The sequence below is a fragment of the Calonectris borealis genome, chromosome 2 (assembly GCF_964195595.1).
Source record: "Calonectris borealis chromosome 2, bCalBor7.hap1.2, whole genome shotgun sequence".
Classification (NCBI taxonomy): Eukaryota; Metazoa; Chordata; class Aves; order Procellariiformes; family Procellariidae; genus Calonectris; species Calonectris borealis.
The window spans coordinates 146,272,584-146,289,044 of record NC_134313.1 but is presented as its reverse complement, the minus strand read 5'-3'; the positions used below and the strand labels follow the sequence as shown (position 1 = coordinate 146,289,044).

At 40.3% G+C, this 16,461-nt stretch overlaps 1 protein-coding gene across 2 annotated transcripts; it reads left to right on the top strand.

Moving 5' to 3' along the window:
- Positions 1-2,894: 2,894 nt before the first annotated feature.
- On the top strand, positions 2,895-15,384 carry GTPBP10 (GTP binding protein 10). Of its 2 annotated transcripts, none has more exons than XM_075143815.1 (10): positions 2,895-3,037; positions 3,672-3,865; positions 3,958-4,049; positions 4,493-4,637; positions 7,290-7,363; positions 8,362-8,414; positions 11,598-11,705; positions 12,229-12,306; positions 13,276-13,399; positions 14,190-15,384. In XM_075143815.1, exons 1-10 carry the CDS (start codon positions 3,005-3,007, stop codon positions 14,216-14,218), a joined length of 930 nt encoding a protein of 309 aa, XP_074999916.1. In that variant the 5' UTR covers positions 2,895-3,004; the 3' UTR covers positions 14,219-15,384. The 2 variants fall into 2 exon arrangements, with proteins under 2 accessions (XP_074999916.1, XP_074999917.1); XM_075143816.1 differs by having other exon boundaries at positions 2,930-3,037; positions 14,170-15,384.
- The last annotated feature ends 1,077 nt before the right edge of the window (positions 15,385-16,461 follow it).

Genomic DNA, 16,461 nt, shown 5'->3' with positions numbered 1-16,461 from the left:
CACCAGGGCCTTAAACAATTACATTAATACCTCCCTAAATGAAAATACATCTCCTGAGATACTCCCTGTACCTATGATGATTCCTAACTATATATCATTACCAGATTTCATCAGTATGTTCTTACTGATTTTATCAGGGCTACTACAAAAAATATCAAATAAGACCATCCTAAAAACAACCCTTTAAGCCTGACATCTTCCTTTTCAACCTTATTTGTGGCTATCTCACTTCACAGTTTCTCTCCTAACCCCCATATTCTCATTCCTTCCCAGGTGATACCATATCAAATGTTTTATCAATAGGGTATTAATAGGCAAAGTTGAGTTTTTCCAAAGCTTTGCATGAGACTGAGACCAGGCTTCGGGGCCTGTGGTTGGCCAGGTCACTTTCCTTCTTTTCAAAGAGAAGCAATTGCAGTCCAGGTTCAGCCCACCTAACTTCAACAGAGAGAGACGGGGATCCACGGGGGGCCATTCATGATGCGGCTTGTCCTCTGGAGACACCTCTCACCACAGAATATAGAGTCTCAGCCAACAAGCCTCTCAGCTGGGATCCCTCAGTTAATGCCTCACGTACAGGGCCAGGCCCACGTTTGCTATTTTCCAGTCATCTTAGAACATTCTTAACAGATCTGTTCGAAACACTTGCTGCTAGTTTTTACATATCACCTGTTTCAGAACTGCAGGTGTAGTCCCCATGATGTGAAAGCATGACATGGAGTTTTGCATTTTTTGCTGTTGTAATAATTTCTGTTCTGCCATTCACATGATCCATCTTGCCTTTCTCCACGTGGTGAAACTACTTTGGAAACTGAGGAAAGGCATACTTTGAATTTGGGGGATTTAATTTAGGCTCATTAGACGACAGTCACATCTTCTCTTGCTCTCCCATTTATATCACTGAAAAATCTTCTGCTCTAAAAATTCTGTATGAATACAAGTTGGTAGAATTAGAAGTATTTTTAGCTGAAACAGAAGACGTAGTTGATTGATTGGTAAAAATAACACGGAACAGGAATAAAAGCAGGTCAGTAATAGTCAACAGAGTGAAAAACTTTTGAATGTGTTTTTTCCATCCATGTAGGTGGAAAGAAAAGGTTCATAAAGGGGACTAAGGCTTTCTAAAAATACTACTAAAAATTCCCATGGAATATGACACTTCAAGACAAAAAAAAAAATTTCATACTGTAGTATCTTGTAAAATTGCATTCAATTGAAGTATGTTATTTTATTCATTCATCAAGATCATCAAATGCCATCAGGAGTAATCACTCTGAATGACAGCCACGCTTCTTCTGTTCCTTCTTCTGAATAACCCAGTTGCAAAATAAAGTTTGCTTTTTTAAATCAGAGAGAGAAGTGTGGGTCACCTGAAAAGCACAGGATTAGGAATTTGGATTTTTTATTCATTCTTCCCTGATTTCTTTTAAAAATACTTTTGTTTCCTAATTTATGTCTAAAATTTTAGCAAATTGAAGGTTCCTTTACCCTAGTTAACTAATGACTTGTAGAATTATATATAGGTAAGCTTTTAAAATGTAGGTATTGGCCTAACTTTTATAGTGTACAAAATAAAGCAAAATTACAGCAAACATAAAGACCAAACAATAATATGCAGCAGAATCTAACTATGTAACTACTATTTTGCATATATTTTGTAAATCCAGTTTCCAAATCTGGTGCCCTGGGCCATGAAGCAACTAAGAAACAAAACTAACAAACAACTAACAAAAACAAATTTACGTTCTTAAAATGGCACTGGACAACACTCATATGTTGTGATACATCCTGGATTCTGCTTAAATGTTCTGTTGGGCCATTTAGCATGTATATGGCACAACACTGTTTTCTAAATTGTTTTTTTATTATGTAAGATAAAATCCATTGTTGAACTTAGTACTTTTTAGTATTAAATTACTGTAAATGGTAATGATTCTCCTCAGGTAGCCAACAACTGCAACTGAGAATGAGTAACCTTGTATAAAGGCTGTAACAAGGAATAGAAGAGTGTTTACTTTTTCATGAGGATTTATGCTTTAAAAAAAAAACCACTGAAAATATGCTCATACGGTCTCAAAAATACGTACCTACAAAATAGACTTGTGAAAGAACTAACTTGGGGGCATTTTTTCACAATTTTACCCTTCTGACCTTTCTAATGTCATGATTTGCAAAATAATTTCTCATTTGTGACTATTTAAGAAATGCAAAGCACTATAAGCCCTATTGAAGCCATGCACTTTCAACACGGTCACCCTTATCCTGGAAACTGGCCTCATTGAAAGGTCAGGCCCCAATTTCTTGAGGGAGAGCAGATTAGCAATATGACCAACAGGCTTTAAAGGGTCCGACTGCACGGGCAAAGCCAACAGGACAGGCTGTATCTAACGGGCGTACAGCTTCCAGACCGCGCTGCTGGAGACTGCGGGTCTTGCCCGAAATCTCGCAGCTACGGTAGCCGGGGCCTTGCTCTCCCCTCAGGCATCCCTGCCCGCACCCCTGCCGAAAAGCCTTAGCGCCTCTCGGCTTGAGACGGCAGCGAGGCCCGGAGCGAGGAGCTGACACGTTGCAGCTAAACCAGGCCTGTCCCTTGCCGAGCCGGGGGCTCCGGGGAGACCGGCCCCGCGGGAACGGCCTCGCCAGGCCGCAGCGGGACGACGGCGAGGAACCGCCACCGCCCCGCGCGCCCGGGGGCGGGAAGGGCCGCGCTTTCGCACCTGCGTGGGACACGGTCCCGCCCCGCCCCGCCCCGCCGCGGCCGCCGGCAATACGGGAGCTGGGCCGCTGGTTTGCGTCCCTCTGCGCTCCCCGCGCCGGCAGCCAGGCCGCTGGGGCGCGGGCGCCGGCCCCGCCCACCCTCTTACCCTGTCCTCTCCGCACGGCCCCCTGGGGCAGGGCCCCGCCCACCCCGCGCCTCAGGGGCCGCTGCCACCGCCCCGGCCCGCCCTGCCCCTCCTCTCCCGCCGCCGCAGGCCGGGCCCGGGCAGAGGCGGCGGCTGCCGCCATGGTGCGGTGCGGGAGGGCGGCGCTGCGGCAGGTCAGTGCGCCCGGCCCGGGGAGCAGCGGGGGACGGGCCCTGCGTGCGTGCAGCCCCACGCAGGCAGGGCTCGGGCGGCGGGAAGGGCAGGCGGGGAGCCGCGGTCCCGCTCCCGGCCCCGCGGCCTTTCCGGCGCGGGCTGGCGGGCCGCTCCGCGGGCACGTCCCAGGCGAAGGCCCGCTTCCCTTCCCCCGGGCTGACCCGCGGCCCCCGGCCGTTTGCAGGCACGTCCCCGCCTGCAGTCCCCAGGCCCCGTCTCTGCGAAGCAGCCTGCTCGCAGGAGGCCTGTACGTGCCGGGGCGCAGGCGCGCTGCCGGGCAGGGTGCGCGGTCAGGCGCCGCGACGGTGGCACGCGTGTCTCCGTGGGCGCCGGGGCCCGGCGCAGAAGCAGGGCCTCTCCCCGTCCCCCTGCCTGGGGCTCTGCAGGCGGGCGGGCGTGCCGTGAGGTAGCGCAGCCGGGGAAGAAACGTCAAACGTTTCTCTCACTAAAAAACACTTTGGAGGGTTGCATGTCTGTTTTCTGAACTTTAATTATTGCCGCCAGAGAAAAGTTCTATCCGAGCAGTTTTACTCACATTTCTACAAAACGAAATATAAACAATGTAATATTGATATGAAACTGTTGTTTTGTTAGTATGGCAACTTCGTAGACGATTTACGGGTCTATGTGAGAGGAGGAACTGGTGGAATGGGTTATCCTCGTCTAGGTGGGGAAGGAGGAAAAGGTGGTGATGTCTGGTTCATCGCCCAAGAAAGAACTACCTTAAAGAGCATTAGGGACAGATATCCCCAGAAGCGATTTGTAGCTGGAACAGGAGCCAACAGCAGGTAAGAGCTTGTTTGATGGAAGTGGTTTTATAATCTTTTCTAGAAAGCAAAATGTCAGCTTAAGTTACTAAGCCTGGTTTGATTTTTCCCAGTGTTAAAGCACTAAAAGGTGAAAAAGGAAAAGATTGTGAAGTTCATGTGCCTCTGGGAATTTCAGTTCTTTGTGATGGTGGCAAGCAGATTGGTAAGAACTTTCGCTTTGTTTTAATGTCTCTAGTAGATACTCTCATATTTGTTGATAGCATCTAGCAGACTTCTAGCACTAGGGTGTTTTAAGGTTACACATCTCCCAAAGTATGTGTGTGTTTTCCTTTGTTTGGACAAAGAGTTGACAAAAAATACACTGTAGAAATTGTTGGAAAAGCAAGGACCCCTTCCAGAAATTAGCAGTAGTTAGTTTGTATCACTATATGCAGCAGAAAGAAAATTGCCCTTGCAAACAAGTGTTAAAGGCTGGAAGCCATACTTTGTTTCCAAAGAAGGAAAAATACCATGACCCTGAGTGCACAGTTCTTGGCAAGGAAGCGTACAGAAAATTATGTCTTCATTGAAGATACATTTAAGTGGAAAATCACAACTGAACTACTGCAGGGGATTGTGCTTTTTCACTAGTGAATTTATTTTCAGGAGAGCTTAATGCAGCAGGAGAGAGATTCCTAGCAGCTCGCGGAGGTCTTGGAGGCTCTTTGGCCACAAACTTCATGCCTTGCAAAGGTCAGAGGCGAATTGTTCATCTTGATTTGAAACTTATAGCGGATGTTGGCTTAGTTGGGTAAGTACTGTAGTTTGAGAACTTATATTAGAAAACAAAGTAGTAAACTTCAAATGGGATTTCAAACAAATTTGAGAGTTTAGAGGATGAGCGTTACCGTACATTTGCATTGCCACTTAAATTACTTGCAGTTTGCAAAAATCAGAGTTTAAACCTATTGAAATTAATTTTAAAATTTGGAAAGTATTGGTTATGCTTTTGTGGGTGAAGGGCTTCATGAATCAGGGTAATATACAATTATTAATATAATTGAATTTAGCAGTTGCAGTGATTATCAAAATACTGTTAACTAATATTTATGAAGTAGGAGGTGTAAAACAGAGCCAAGAACACTATCCATATTGTATCTTCGACTTTATGGTACTGGCACAAGTGGATTCTTTCAGTAATAGTTTTAAAGAGAGTTTCAAAGGCTACGAAGCCTACTCTCCCAAATAAAAAGCTTGGAACATTGGAAGGCAGTAATTACAAACTAGAGGACTTGCATTTCAATATTGCTGCTTTATAACAATGCAGATAAATACATTTTTATTTGGAGAAAGCTTTTAACAAACGACAATTGTAAAAGTATTAGTCTGCTCAGCATCTGCTACCCCCACGGCCCACCCCATGGTCCTTATTAATAAAAACCATAGGAAACATAAAATGACAAGTGGTTTGAGGTGGAAATAGTCTAACTGGTATATACCATTAAAGAATGGAAACTTGAAGACAGCATGGTTTTCTACCTACATTATTCTCTTTTATTAGAATATTAGAATTAATTAGAAATAATTCTGTTAATATCAGATTTATCTAAAGTTGTACAATTTTCAAGTGGTCTTCAATAATTACACGATAGAGAATTTTTTCTTGTTTTAGAGTTTGTCAAAATATAGGAGTTTTATGACACCAGTGCTTCTTTAATCTTGCATTTTCGCTTGTAATTTAGCTGACAGTTTCCCTTTAAAATAGATGAAAAGATTCATTATCAATTAATTAGAGGAGCATATTATTTTCTTGTTGAGGGTATGAATCAGCCTCTGATAGTTTGTGGTTGTACTTTGATCTCTTTGTGTTTGTTATTTTTACTTCAGTAGATTTGCAAGTGGTTTGCTATTAGATCAGCTAAAAAACATATAGGCTTGAGAAAGCCCCATCAGGTTTGGGTACAGGCTGTGATGTGTAGTGTAGGTTGCAATTTAAACTTCAAAGAGCGTATTGTACCTCAGTGGAAATAAAATACTCACTTGAGGAGATGACCAGAGTAACCTACCGGAATGTCTTTAAGGCACCTTTCAACATCAGCGTGCATTAAAACTACCCTCAATAGTTCTCCTGTTATAACGAGTCATTATGTCTCTTTCTTTTTTAAGAAAGTCCTGTATACAGCCCGTTTATAAAGCCCCTTAATGTAATACTTGTCGTCTTTTCCATTGGCTCGTGTTCTTATTAGTTGTCCCTGTTAACAGGTCATGATTCTGCATGTATTCAAGTGAAGAGTATATGGTTTTCTGTGCGACATGTGCCTTTGTATCTTGTGACCAACATTCAGTTGCTTGTAGACACAGTGTTCTTTGATCACTGTTTCACTGAAACGTGCTGAATAACTGTCTGTAAATTTGACTGGAACACAAGCCCTGTGTGGTCTCCCGTGTGGAGCAGTGCTATGAGTAAGGACTAGAGCCTATCCTCTGGTGTCAGCTTTAGCTTCAAGTTTGACGTGGATCCAAGGCTATGGTGTCTTTCACAGCTCAGATTAATCTTTAAAATAAGCATGTGTTATAATTTCAGTTTTAACTTAGGTTTCCATTTCAGTGGGTAGATGCATTCTGTGAAGAAGCTTTTTTAAAAGCTACCATATCTCTTACGGAATGTTTTTGTTGTAGTATGCAGGTATAGCTATCCCTTGTAAAGGGAAAAGGTTACGACCGTCAGGACTGCACAGGCCAGCTCCTAGGGTTTCACTGGTATTCTTTTTGGTTTATTTGGTAACAAAGCAGTTTAGTCCCAATTTCAGGATCCCTTATACAACTTTGTTGCCTTAAAAACATACACAAACTGTACATGTGTGTGTCTATATACACAAAGTCTCTCTCACTCGTCACCCCTCTCCCCCATACAGATGTACTTATAGAGTTTACATATGCTTTGCTACGTTAGCTAAACTGTGGCATAGATACCATCGGTACTTAAATTGTAGAATTTCATTAACCATGATTTCTATATGGAAAGACTGTAAATCCAACTGATAAGATGCATTTGCATGACAGGTGTTTAGAATGTAAACGTAATTTACAAAATCAGCTATAGCGTGTGAAGACTGAATTCAAGTAGACCTGGATGCTTATGCTGTGTTTCTATCTGACTGACTTTGAAAGATTTCCCTTAAATCTATTACTCGTGTATTTACGTACCTCTCCTGTCTGCATCCTTGGGAAGCATTGTTGGATTTAGAAAAATTATTCAGATTTGATTAAAAAAAAATCATAATGATCTGGGTTTTCGGTGGTTTGTTTTGTTTTGTTTTTTAAAAAAGTCTGAGTAAATAAGTCTGCAAAAATTAGTTGATAGCATTGCGTTTGATTAAGGTAATATAGTGTATTTGATAATAAAATCTACAGGAATCACATATATGTTTACTCAGCGTATAAATTCTGACTTTCCTTCTAGGTTTCCAAATGCGGGAAAATCATCCTTGTTAAGCAAGATTTCTCATGCCAAACCTGAGATTGCAAATTATGCATGTAAGTTCATACTCTTATTTTTAGAGCAGTAATATTTCATGAGAGCAAGAAGTCTTTTCTCTGACTTGGTTTGGAGGTTTGTAATAAAGAATAGGGGATAACTATGTCGTCTGCTAAATACGTTACAGAGATTTTTAATTATAACAAACACTTAAAAGGGAGACTTGCTCTTTCAGTGTCCAGTTTCTTTAACCACCTCAGTCTCTCATGTGTACACCGTTGTAGTGCTTCAACCTGTTGATTCAGGGTCTATTTAACATTTATTTTAGTCTCAGCCCATTTTATTGCATCTGAGAGTCTCCATGGTGCGTAATATCCTCAGTCTACTGAATACGCACCATGAAGTTCCTTTGCCTAAACATCTTGTATGCTTTGGAAATAACTACCACCTGTTCTCGCAACAGAGTAAGATTTTGGTTTTGAATCTGTCCACTGAAAAATGGGCAGAAAATTTTTATTATTTTTCTATCAGTAAATTGGGATTAGTTGTCTGATCATTCTTTAATTAAAAAGCAAGAGTACAAGTGCTGATAATTCCTACTGACCTTCATGCGCCACTCCTGATTCTCTACAACATTTTTTATATTTTTCCTCAGTTGGAAGAGTCCTATCTCACTTTGCCGTTTGTTGTTTTTCCCTATTTGGAAGCTATTCTGTAGTCTGGATAATCATTTTTGCGTCTGAGACTTCTCTAGCTCCTCTATTGCCTTTTTGGGATGATGGGAACAGAATTACAGACAGTGCCAAGATTTGGTGAACCACTGGTTTTCTGAGTGGTCTAATTTTGTTCTCTCTTGTTTTGCTTTTTCTTTATTTCTTTTCCAGTAATTCTTAACATTCCATTTGCCTTATTTTTTTTCTGCTACTGAACATTAGTTTCATTTGAATATGAAGAAAGTCCTGCAACATTTACATGTTTTGTAACATTAACATTTTTTTTAAATGTTAAAAATAGTTTTGTTTTCCTTCCCCTCCTCTTTTTTTTTCCCTTGTTGTAGTTACAACAATACAGCCTGAACTAGGAAAGATCATGTATGCAGATTATAAGCAGGTTGGTATGAAAGTTCATTCTGGTTGTTTGTTAAAGTTGTATGTAATGATTAGTTATGTTGCTTAGCATAATTTCAGAAAGAAAAAGGAAACCTGTAGGTTTTTTCATGTGTGTATCTAAATGCAATTACATGGACTTAATGAGAGTTGTGGAGAAAGTACTATTTTTATGAAGTAATAAGAGAGCTTTATAGCCAGATGCGGTAATACGACGTTGAGCTGATTTCAAGTCACTTTAAATGGCTTCTCATTTTCCCTTTTCTCCTTTCTGTGGTTCTAATCCTGCTTTATAATCTGAAGAGTTGTGAGCTTGTGTATGGAATTGAGATTGCTATGTCCCAGTATACTCTTGTTAAGTTTAGGACTTTAAAAAATCATTGTTTCAGAGACTAGCCTGTTATTTTTATTTAGAGGAGGCAAATTTTCTGCACGTTGGCCATACAGAGAGCTCTGGAATGAATGAATCATTTTCAGAATGGATTTTAAACAGTGGCAAATTTGTCCAATAGCTGCAGATCTGCAGTAGTGAATGACAGGGAATTTAGTTAATATAACCCAGTTACCATAACTTACTGTTCTGGCTTTCTAGGTTGGCTGCTCTAACTTCCTTTTGTGGTTTGGTTTTTGTGTTTTGGGTTTTTTGGGGGTTTTTTTTTGTAATAAAAACCTAAAATAGTATGAAGTGATAGTGATTGCCTGAACAGCCAGAATAGTGCACTACTTGAGAGGTGAGGTACCTGGGTCCAGTTCCTTTTGTGATAGGCTGTAGCTCTGGAGGACTGGTGGAGCTACTGCCCTACCACCTTAATTTTTGTGAACCCAATTCCACCCAGGTTCTTCAGGTAAGGTTGTCAGATAATTGTGTGGAATCCTTTCTACTGTATCCACTGGGGGGAAAACCAACACTAAATGAGACTCTTACTAACAGATTTTGGACCCCAAGTTCATGTAAGGTTACAGCAAACATTTTGATTCCTCAAGCTTGAATCTTCTTTGATATGCTTTTAATTTGTTTTTGAAGTGTATGATACATGCAGTACTGGGCTCATCACTTCCAAGATAAAAGGGTTTCAGATGATTTAACCAGAAAAGCATGCCTCTCAGATGTGAAAAGACAGAAAACTCCCCTTTTCACTTTCAGAAGCAATAATCTTAGGGGGATTCAGTAGCTGATGCTTGAAATGTTCATTTAACAACCTTTAACAAAACTGTGTATTAAAGGAAGTAAGTCTACTCTGTCAGGTTCCCAGTAGAAGTGCACACGTCTAAGGGAAATTTTTTGTATATTCATTTCATCTGCTAGTTTAGGGTAACTTATCCTAGAAAGCTGTGCTGCAAATAACAGGATTGTTATTTTAAAAAAACTAACTACTTGCCATGAATCAGGACCTCTTGTTCTTACTGGTGTATCTTTCTCCAGCAGGAGAACTACTTGCACTCCTGGCTTTCTTTTCTGCAGTCTGTTTCATGTCATAGCTAATGACCCTTATTGTTGGCTGTTTCTGCAGTTCATGAATTTTGTATCACAGTGTTGGGTGCTATATAGGAACTATATGGACAAAATATCTCTTTTCTAAAATCAAAGGAACTAGTGATTGTGATCATAGGGAACATGTGTGAGTAAGAGGAAGTACTTCAGCTCTTGGTATTGCAACTGCTGAAAACAAAACAACGTAAGCACTTAAGAGGAATAATTGAGGTGACTGTCCTATATCACTCAAGGGAGACTGGCTCATTATATCTTTTTTTTTTTCCTACAGAACATTGATGTTTTTAAGGAAATACATAGCAATTTGCTTATTTTATCTTAGTACATTATAAAGAAAAAAATACATGCAAGTTACCTGGTGCCATCTGTCATTACTACTTGGAAAAGAAAAGACACAAAAATAGAGGATTTGTGTATGATTCTGGGTTCAGGTCTTAGTACCAGATCATGGAAACTAGCAAAAGCATTTACATTTTCTACCAGAATATCTGAACCAAGTGCTGTTTTGAGAGAGTATGAGTTTGTTTGAGCTCCGTAAAAAATAGTCTTCGGAAGAGAACTAAAGTTGGGGGAAAAAGGTGATGATGGTACCACAGCACTCAAACACATCACACCAGGAAGTTGATGTTTCTGTTCTAACTCTCTATTCTCTCCCTGTTTCAGTTATCTCTCCCTGTTTCTAGTTACAAGTCTGTGGTTCATCGAGCTGTATCTCATGTCTCTGTAGATGGAAAATTCTGAAGCAAGGCTTCAAATATTAATGGTTAAAAGTTAGTATGACACACGAGAGGGAGTGTAACTCACTCATAGCAGAAAGCCCCCTTCTGCAATAGGTAGTACACTGGAAATTTGTTTGTGTGCTGGCTTTGGGCATTGTTTAATTGAATCCAGTTGCGGTCTGAATGGGTATTAGATAGATTTGAAGACCCTACTTCTGCTCTTCTTTGCTTCGCTATCTGTCTTAGCTTTCTGTGAGTTAACGAGTATATATTTGGGGGTTTTAGTATTCTGCTCTTTTTCGGTTTGTCTCAGCTCTCCTTTACAACTGTGTACAGCCCTCTCAACCAGCAGAGAAAATTACAAGATCCCTGTCCATTGTGGCAGTCTTTGCTGGGCTCTCTCATTGGAAGCTGATATACTAATCAAAATCTCATTTCAGTTGAAAAGCAGAAGACAAATTCTTGGAGCTTCTCATGCTCAGGGGAACAATGTTAAGTGGGTTTGCATTTGGAACAATGATCCTCTGTAGCCACAAGGAACAGACTTTATTTTCTTTTCCAGTGCCAGTTTGAATTCTACACAGAGTTTTTATTCTCAGGTAATAGGTAAATTTTGCAAGACCTCTGCCGAGGTATTATTACCCTCTATTTTCTACTTTGCAGACAGCTATAAATAAATAGATGAGGGAACATGAGGAGCACAATGTCTGTGTAATAGTAGCATTTTTTTTAACTCTGCTTCTGATGATAGATTCTAAATATATCAAAACAGCCAATGCATACTGCTGGAGAACCGATCCCCCACACAATTCCAAGGAATACACATAGTTGTAAAAGGAGTCTCTCAAAATAGATATTCCTGACATTCCTTTGTCAGGGTTCTTTTGTTTATATAAAATGATAATAGGTGTTGATAGTTTAATATCACCATTTTTGCTTGTTGGAAATCTTTTGTTTGAAACTTTTGTTTTCCTAGATTTCAGTAGCTGATCTCCCAGGACTGATTGAAGGTGCACATGCAAACAAAGGGATGGGCCACAAATTTCTCAAACATGTAGAAAGAACCAAACAGCTTCTCTTAGTTGTAAGTTAAATAAAATTTACAGCTTGTTGAAATGAAAGGCAGAGCAGTAAATAAAATGCGTCTTAATTGCAGTGTAGTTGGAATTTAGGAAATCATTTGTAATTTGCATATTTTATGATAAATATAGCTGTAACACTTTTCAGAATGGAATGCTGAAAAAACTGATGATAAATTAAATCCTTAAACAGAATTTATCATTAAAATTTGCCAATTAATTTAGAGCAGTGAAGTGTTCCAAGCATAATTAAAGCATGGGGTGATTTTTTTTTTCTTTCTTTTTTCTGTAAGATCCCCTTAAAAAAGAGGTTTAAAAATCAGACCTTTGAGAAACACTGTATCAGAACCAAGCAATTTCTGCTTCCAGTGTCTATGGTGTTTCTTTGGTGCATAGTTGCCCTCTGTTATTTGCCCAGGAATGAGGGCATGTACATGGACATTTTACTGCAAAGTAGTTGATGGAGATTACCTTGATACTGTAACATAATTTAATACCACAAAGCTTGTTTTTGTGTAACTTTTTCAGGTTGATATTTCTGGGTTTCAGCTGTCTATTAAGACTCAGTTCAGAACAGCCTTTGAAACTATATTGCTTCTAACAAAGGTAAGTTCTCATCTTCCTAATTGACAGTTGTAGTTATGTGTTGAGCCAAGAAAGAGGCTCAGTTTTGATCAAGAACTTTCAAATGTTAGTGTGTCTTCTGGATTTATAATATAAGGCCAGTTAACAAGCTTAGGATTCTCCGAAATGATGAAATCTTTATTTTTAACTGTCCAGGTAAAACTGCTCTATTCTATGTCGGGCACAACCGTTCCTTCATTAATCTGTGCAGCATGTTTCTTACAGTCAAGTAAAGGTGAAAAGACCCATCATTTTCAGTTCCCTAGTCTGGTAGCATTTTAGGAAGTAGAAATACCTGGGCATAGTTAAATCCCTGCCTTGATGCCCTTACTGCATAGCCTAATGGAGATGAGACAGGCCCCAGCTTTGCAGACATTCAGTGTTTCCATCTCTTATCAGTGCTTCTGATTAAAATAATATATCTTAAGTAATTTCAAGTTTAGCAGCTGTTCTCTCTCTAGTTATATGACTTAAGATGATAAATCTTCTGAATTTCAGCTATTGCTGTTTATTTTTAGCTTATTCATGGTTGCGATTTTATTTCTGATATTAACCATAGTCTACAAAAATGCTTAAGAATCAGAAAACTCTCCAAAGAATTTTCTTATATGTTTCATAGATCTGAACTTTTTCTGAAATTGATTTCGTGTTTGTGGATATCAGAAAAACAAAAACAAAACTGTCATTCTTTTTATAGGAGGCTGTTTCAGAATCAGCCAGCCTGTTTACCTGAAATACCTGTGTTTGAGCAAAAATATCACTGAATCACTGAACATTAATTTCTTTTGTCGGACTGCTTTAATACATCACTCTTGAGCACCTGAGTAAATCTCACAGCTGCCTAGGCATGAAAGACTATTTAGGCAATTAAATGAGAGAGGAAATGTAAAATTGAAGTAGCACTTGGTAAACTACAAATACTTCTTAAGGCAAATTTACTTGTCTTTTAAGGAACTGGAGCAGTACAAAGAGGAACTTCTAACAAAGCCCGCACTTCTTGCCATTAATAAAATGGATTTGCCTTGTGCAAAGGATAACTTGAATGAACTTATGAAACAACTACAGAATCCTCAAGGTAAATTAACCTTCAACAATTACCTTCCACAAAAGTAGTAATAAGATTTCATCAGGGGTAACTCTGATGGAGTTGGCAAGGAGTTGTTTGAAACTGAAGTCAGCTATTAAATTTATTATTTGAACATATGTTTTAAAACCACCTCGTGCATTTAGAGATCTGCTTATATGCATTTGTAGTGCTGGTTTCACTGTTGGGGAAGTATTTTAATAAAATAGAGACATCCCAGAAGATATTTCCCAACTATGGTATGGGAGAGTAAATTTCCAGTCTAGGTATTTCAGATAACAGATAACCTCTGTTGAAGGTCCCCTTACAGACACTGATGTACATACAATTTATCATGTAACTTTGGCCAAACCACATGAAAATTCTAGACAGGCCTATGCAGGGTTTTACTTCAGTTTTGCTATTACATTGGGTAAATTTGTTCCTATTTCCTGGAGCGTATAAGAACGAAGAAGGCTTAAAACCATCCATCTCCCATGTTCTACAACTTGGAATTTCTTTGTACAGATCTTAAAGGAAGGGTATAGAATCTTCTCATGAGGGTGTAAGTATGGTATAACTGCTATGTTAGTGCTTGTCTTCTGAGACTTTAGCTATTTTTTTAAAGATCAATTAAGCAAATAATACTTCTATATTAATTGCAGTTACGCTTCTTACGGTAATTTGTTAAAGTTTATTTTCTAAATTTAATGGGATTTTATGGGCTTTGTAGTGATACATTATTTGGGGCTTGTACTAACCCTTTCAATATGACTTTTCAGACTTCTTACACTTACTACAGGAAGAAATGATTCCTGCAAATACACTTGAATTCAAAGATGTAATTCCTATATCTACATATACTGGAGAAGGAATTGAGGAACTAAAAGCATGTGTAAGAAAATCCATAGATGAGGAAGCAGAGCAGGAGAATGAAGAATATCGGAAAAAGAAACTACTACTTTTACAAACTTCAGAAGAGGAACAAATGAATAGAAGCTAGCATTCTTGGCTGGATCTAATGCATTTTAATATTTTTGGTACGTACATGAACCCATTGCTATGCGGACCTTCCATTTAATTTTTGTTCCCTCTGCCACCACTGCCCAGTTTCTCTGCTCCCGCAGAGAAATTGTCTCAATTTCTTTTGGCACTTGGGTAGAGCACAGTGGGGAAAAGAACAGGTTTTTCTGATTTACGTTGGCTACTGACTGAACAGAGTAAAGACCAAAGTATGTGCAGCTCAAAGCACTGCTTATCAATCGATGATCCCTGGAATATTTTTTGCCAATTGGGATGAATAGAAGGAATATAACCCGCAGAGGTAGCAAAGGAGCAAGTTCAACCACTCTACATCATTTGCCGTGGACGTCAGAAGTACCCAGGGAAATTTCTGATGGGTCTAGTGCTTCTAAGGTGAACCAGTTTTGTGACTTTGACAGGCATTGAATTGTGGCGGTTTTGTTATTTTTAAAGATTTAAAGGAAAACACAAATAAATGGCCGCAAGGAAGTGACTTGTAGGAGCATGAAAAAGCAAGGCTGATGTTGGGGTTTTTTTCACACCTGCTGGTGCCTACTGCAGTCCTCTTGATCATATAAATCCTGATTCCAAGTTCCCAGACTTAATTTGGGATTCCCTCCTTTTATGGAGTTGTGGGTATATATTACTTTTTGGTGAAGAAAATGATGACTGCTTTTCAACAGAGCTATACGTTTTTGGGAACAGTTAATGTTCCAATTTTTGTATTACAAGCAGGCACATTTACACTTTTTTTAAAAAATTAGAAGTCCTTTATTGTACAGTGTGTTTTCTGCTTCAAAGCTATTAAGTTGATTGCAAAGCAAAATAAGACTGAATACATCAAAGGCTTCTCAACTTGGTCTTGTTTTGTTTTGCAAGTATACTCATCAAACCCTGCTTCTCTAACTTTTGTTAAAGCAGTCACTGGGAAGAAAGGTGTGATTTCTCATAATACAATTCTTTTGTCATTAGTACTGGTTCTCATTCTGATTTTCCTGATTTTATTGTGTTTGGGGCTAACATGTTTTCACCAAAGCTAAGTATGGGCTGTCAACAATTTTTGATACTCCATTTATTTCATAGTCGAAACTAACATTTTTTTTGTCTGACTTCTTGAACACCGGTCTTAATCTTATACATAAATGAGGGGGGAAAAAAGTTTGAAACAAGAGCCAGTTTGGCTTTATTTCAGCTGTGTAGGAAGAGTTATATGAGCTTCAGCGATGAATGGATAATGAATAAGTGCAACACTGAGCCAGTCTTAAGAGCTGTAGCTTGCAGTCTAGTACTGGCCTTTGCGCTGCTTGTGGGGTTGACCCGGGCTGGCAGCTAAGCACCCACACAGCCGCTCACTCACCACTCAGAGGAGATCCAGTGAAAAAACACAAGGTAACTCGTGGGTTAAGGTTTAATAGGTGAAGGAAAGAAGAGGAGAAAAAAAAAAAAAGATGCAAAAGCAATCACTCGCCACCCACCACCACCAGACCGATACCCAACCGCTCTCGCGCTGAACAGCCACTTTGGGAAGACCAACCCCCCAGGTTTTATTGCTGACGCGATGTGGCCTGGGAATCCCCGACCAGTTTGGCCAGCTGTCCCCAGTGAGCAGGCGGGCGCTGCAGGGCACGTGCTGGGTTCAGCTGGAAGCAGCAACGCAAAGCGCGGGGAAAGGGATCCCCCTGAGGTGAGCTCCGCAGAGAGCAGGTGGCTGTGTGGCTCCTTCGGGGCCTGCAAATCAATTGCTCCCGAGACCCAGCAAAAGCTCAGGCGGGATTCTAAAGAGTTAAGTTTTGTTCGATGCCTCGTGAGGTGCTGGTGAGAGTAACGGCGCCGGCTCCGCTAACGTCGCTGATCTATTTGAGGAATGGATTTTAAAGCATCGGTTTTTCCAGCCGCGGGTCTGCGTGCCAATTGCAGCCCTCCTTAAAAACAGGCAAAACCGAGCGGCCGGCTCGTCCCCGCGGGAGGGGCGTGAGGGCCGGCCTTGGAGCGGCCTGCCCCGCAGCACCGCCCCTCCGCGCGGGCGCCTGCCGCGGCCCGGCCCCGCCTTG

Bases quoted from the DNA above. Each gene is read 5' to 3' on its own strand.
- GTPBP10 (XM_075143816.1), top strand. From the start codon at position 3,005: ATGGTGCGGTGCGGGAGGGCGGCGCTGCGGCAG. The intron at 3,866-3,957 runs GTAAGAGCTTGT...GATTTTTCCCAG, and splicing joins GGAACAGGAGCCAACAGCAG to TGTTAAAGCACTAAAAGGTG. The intron at 13,400-14,169 runs GTAAATTAACCT...ATGACTTTTCAG, and splicing joins ACAACTACAGAATCCTCAAG to ACTTCTTACACTTACTACAG.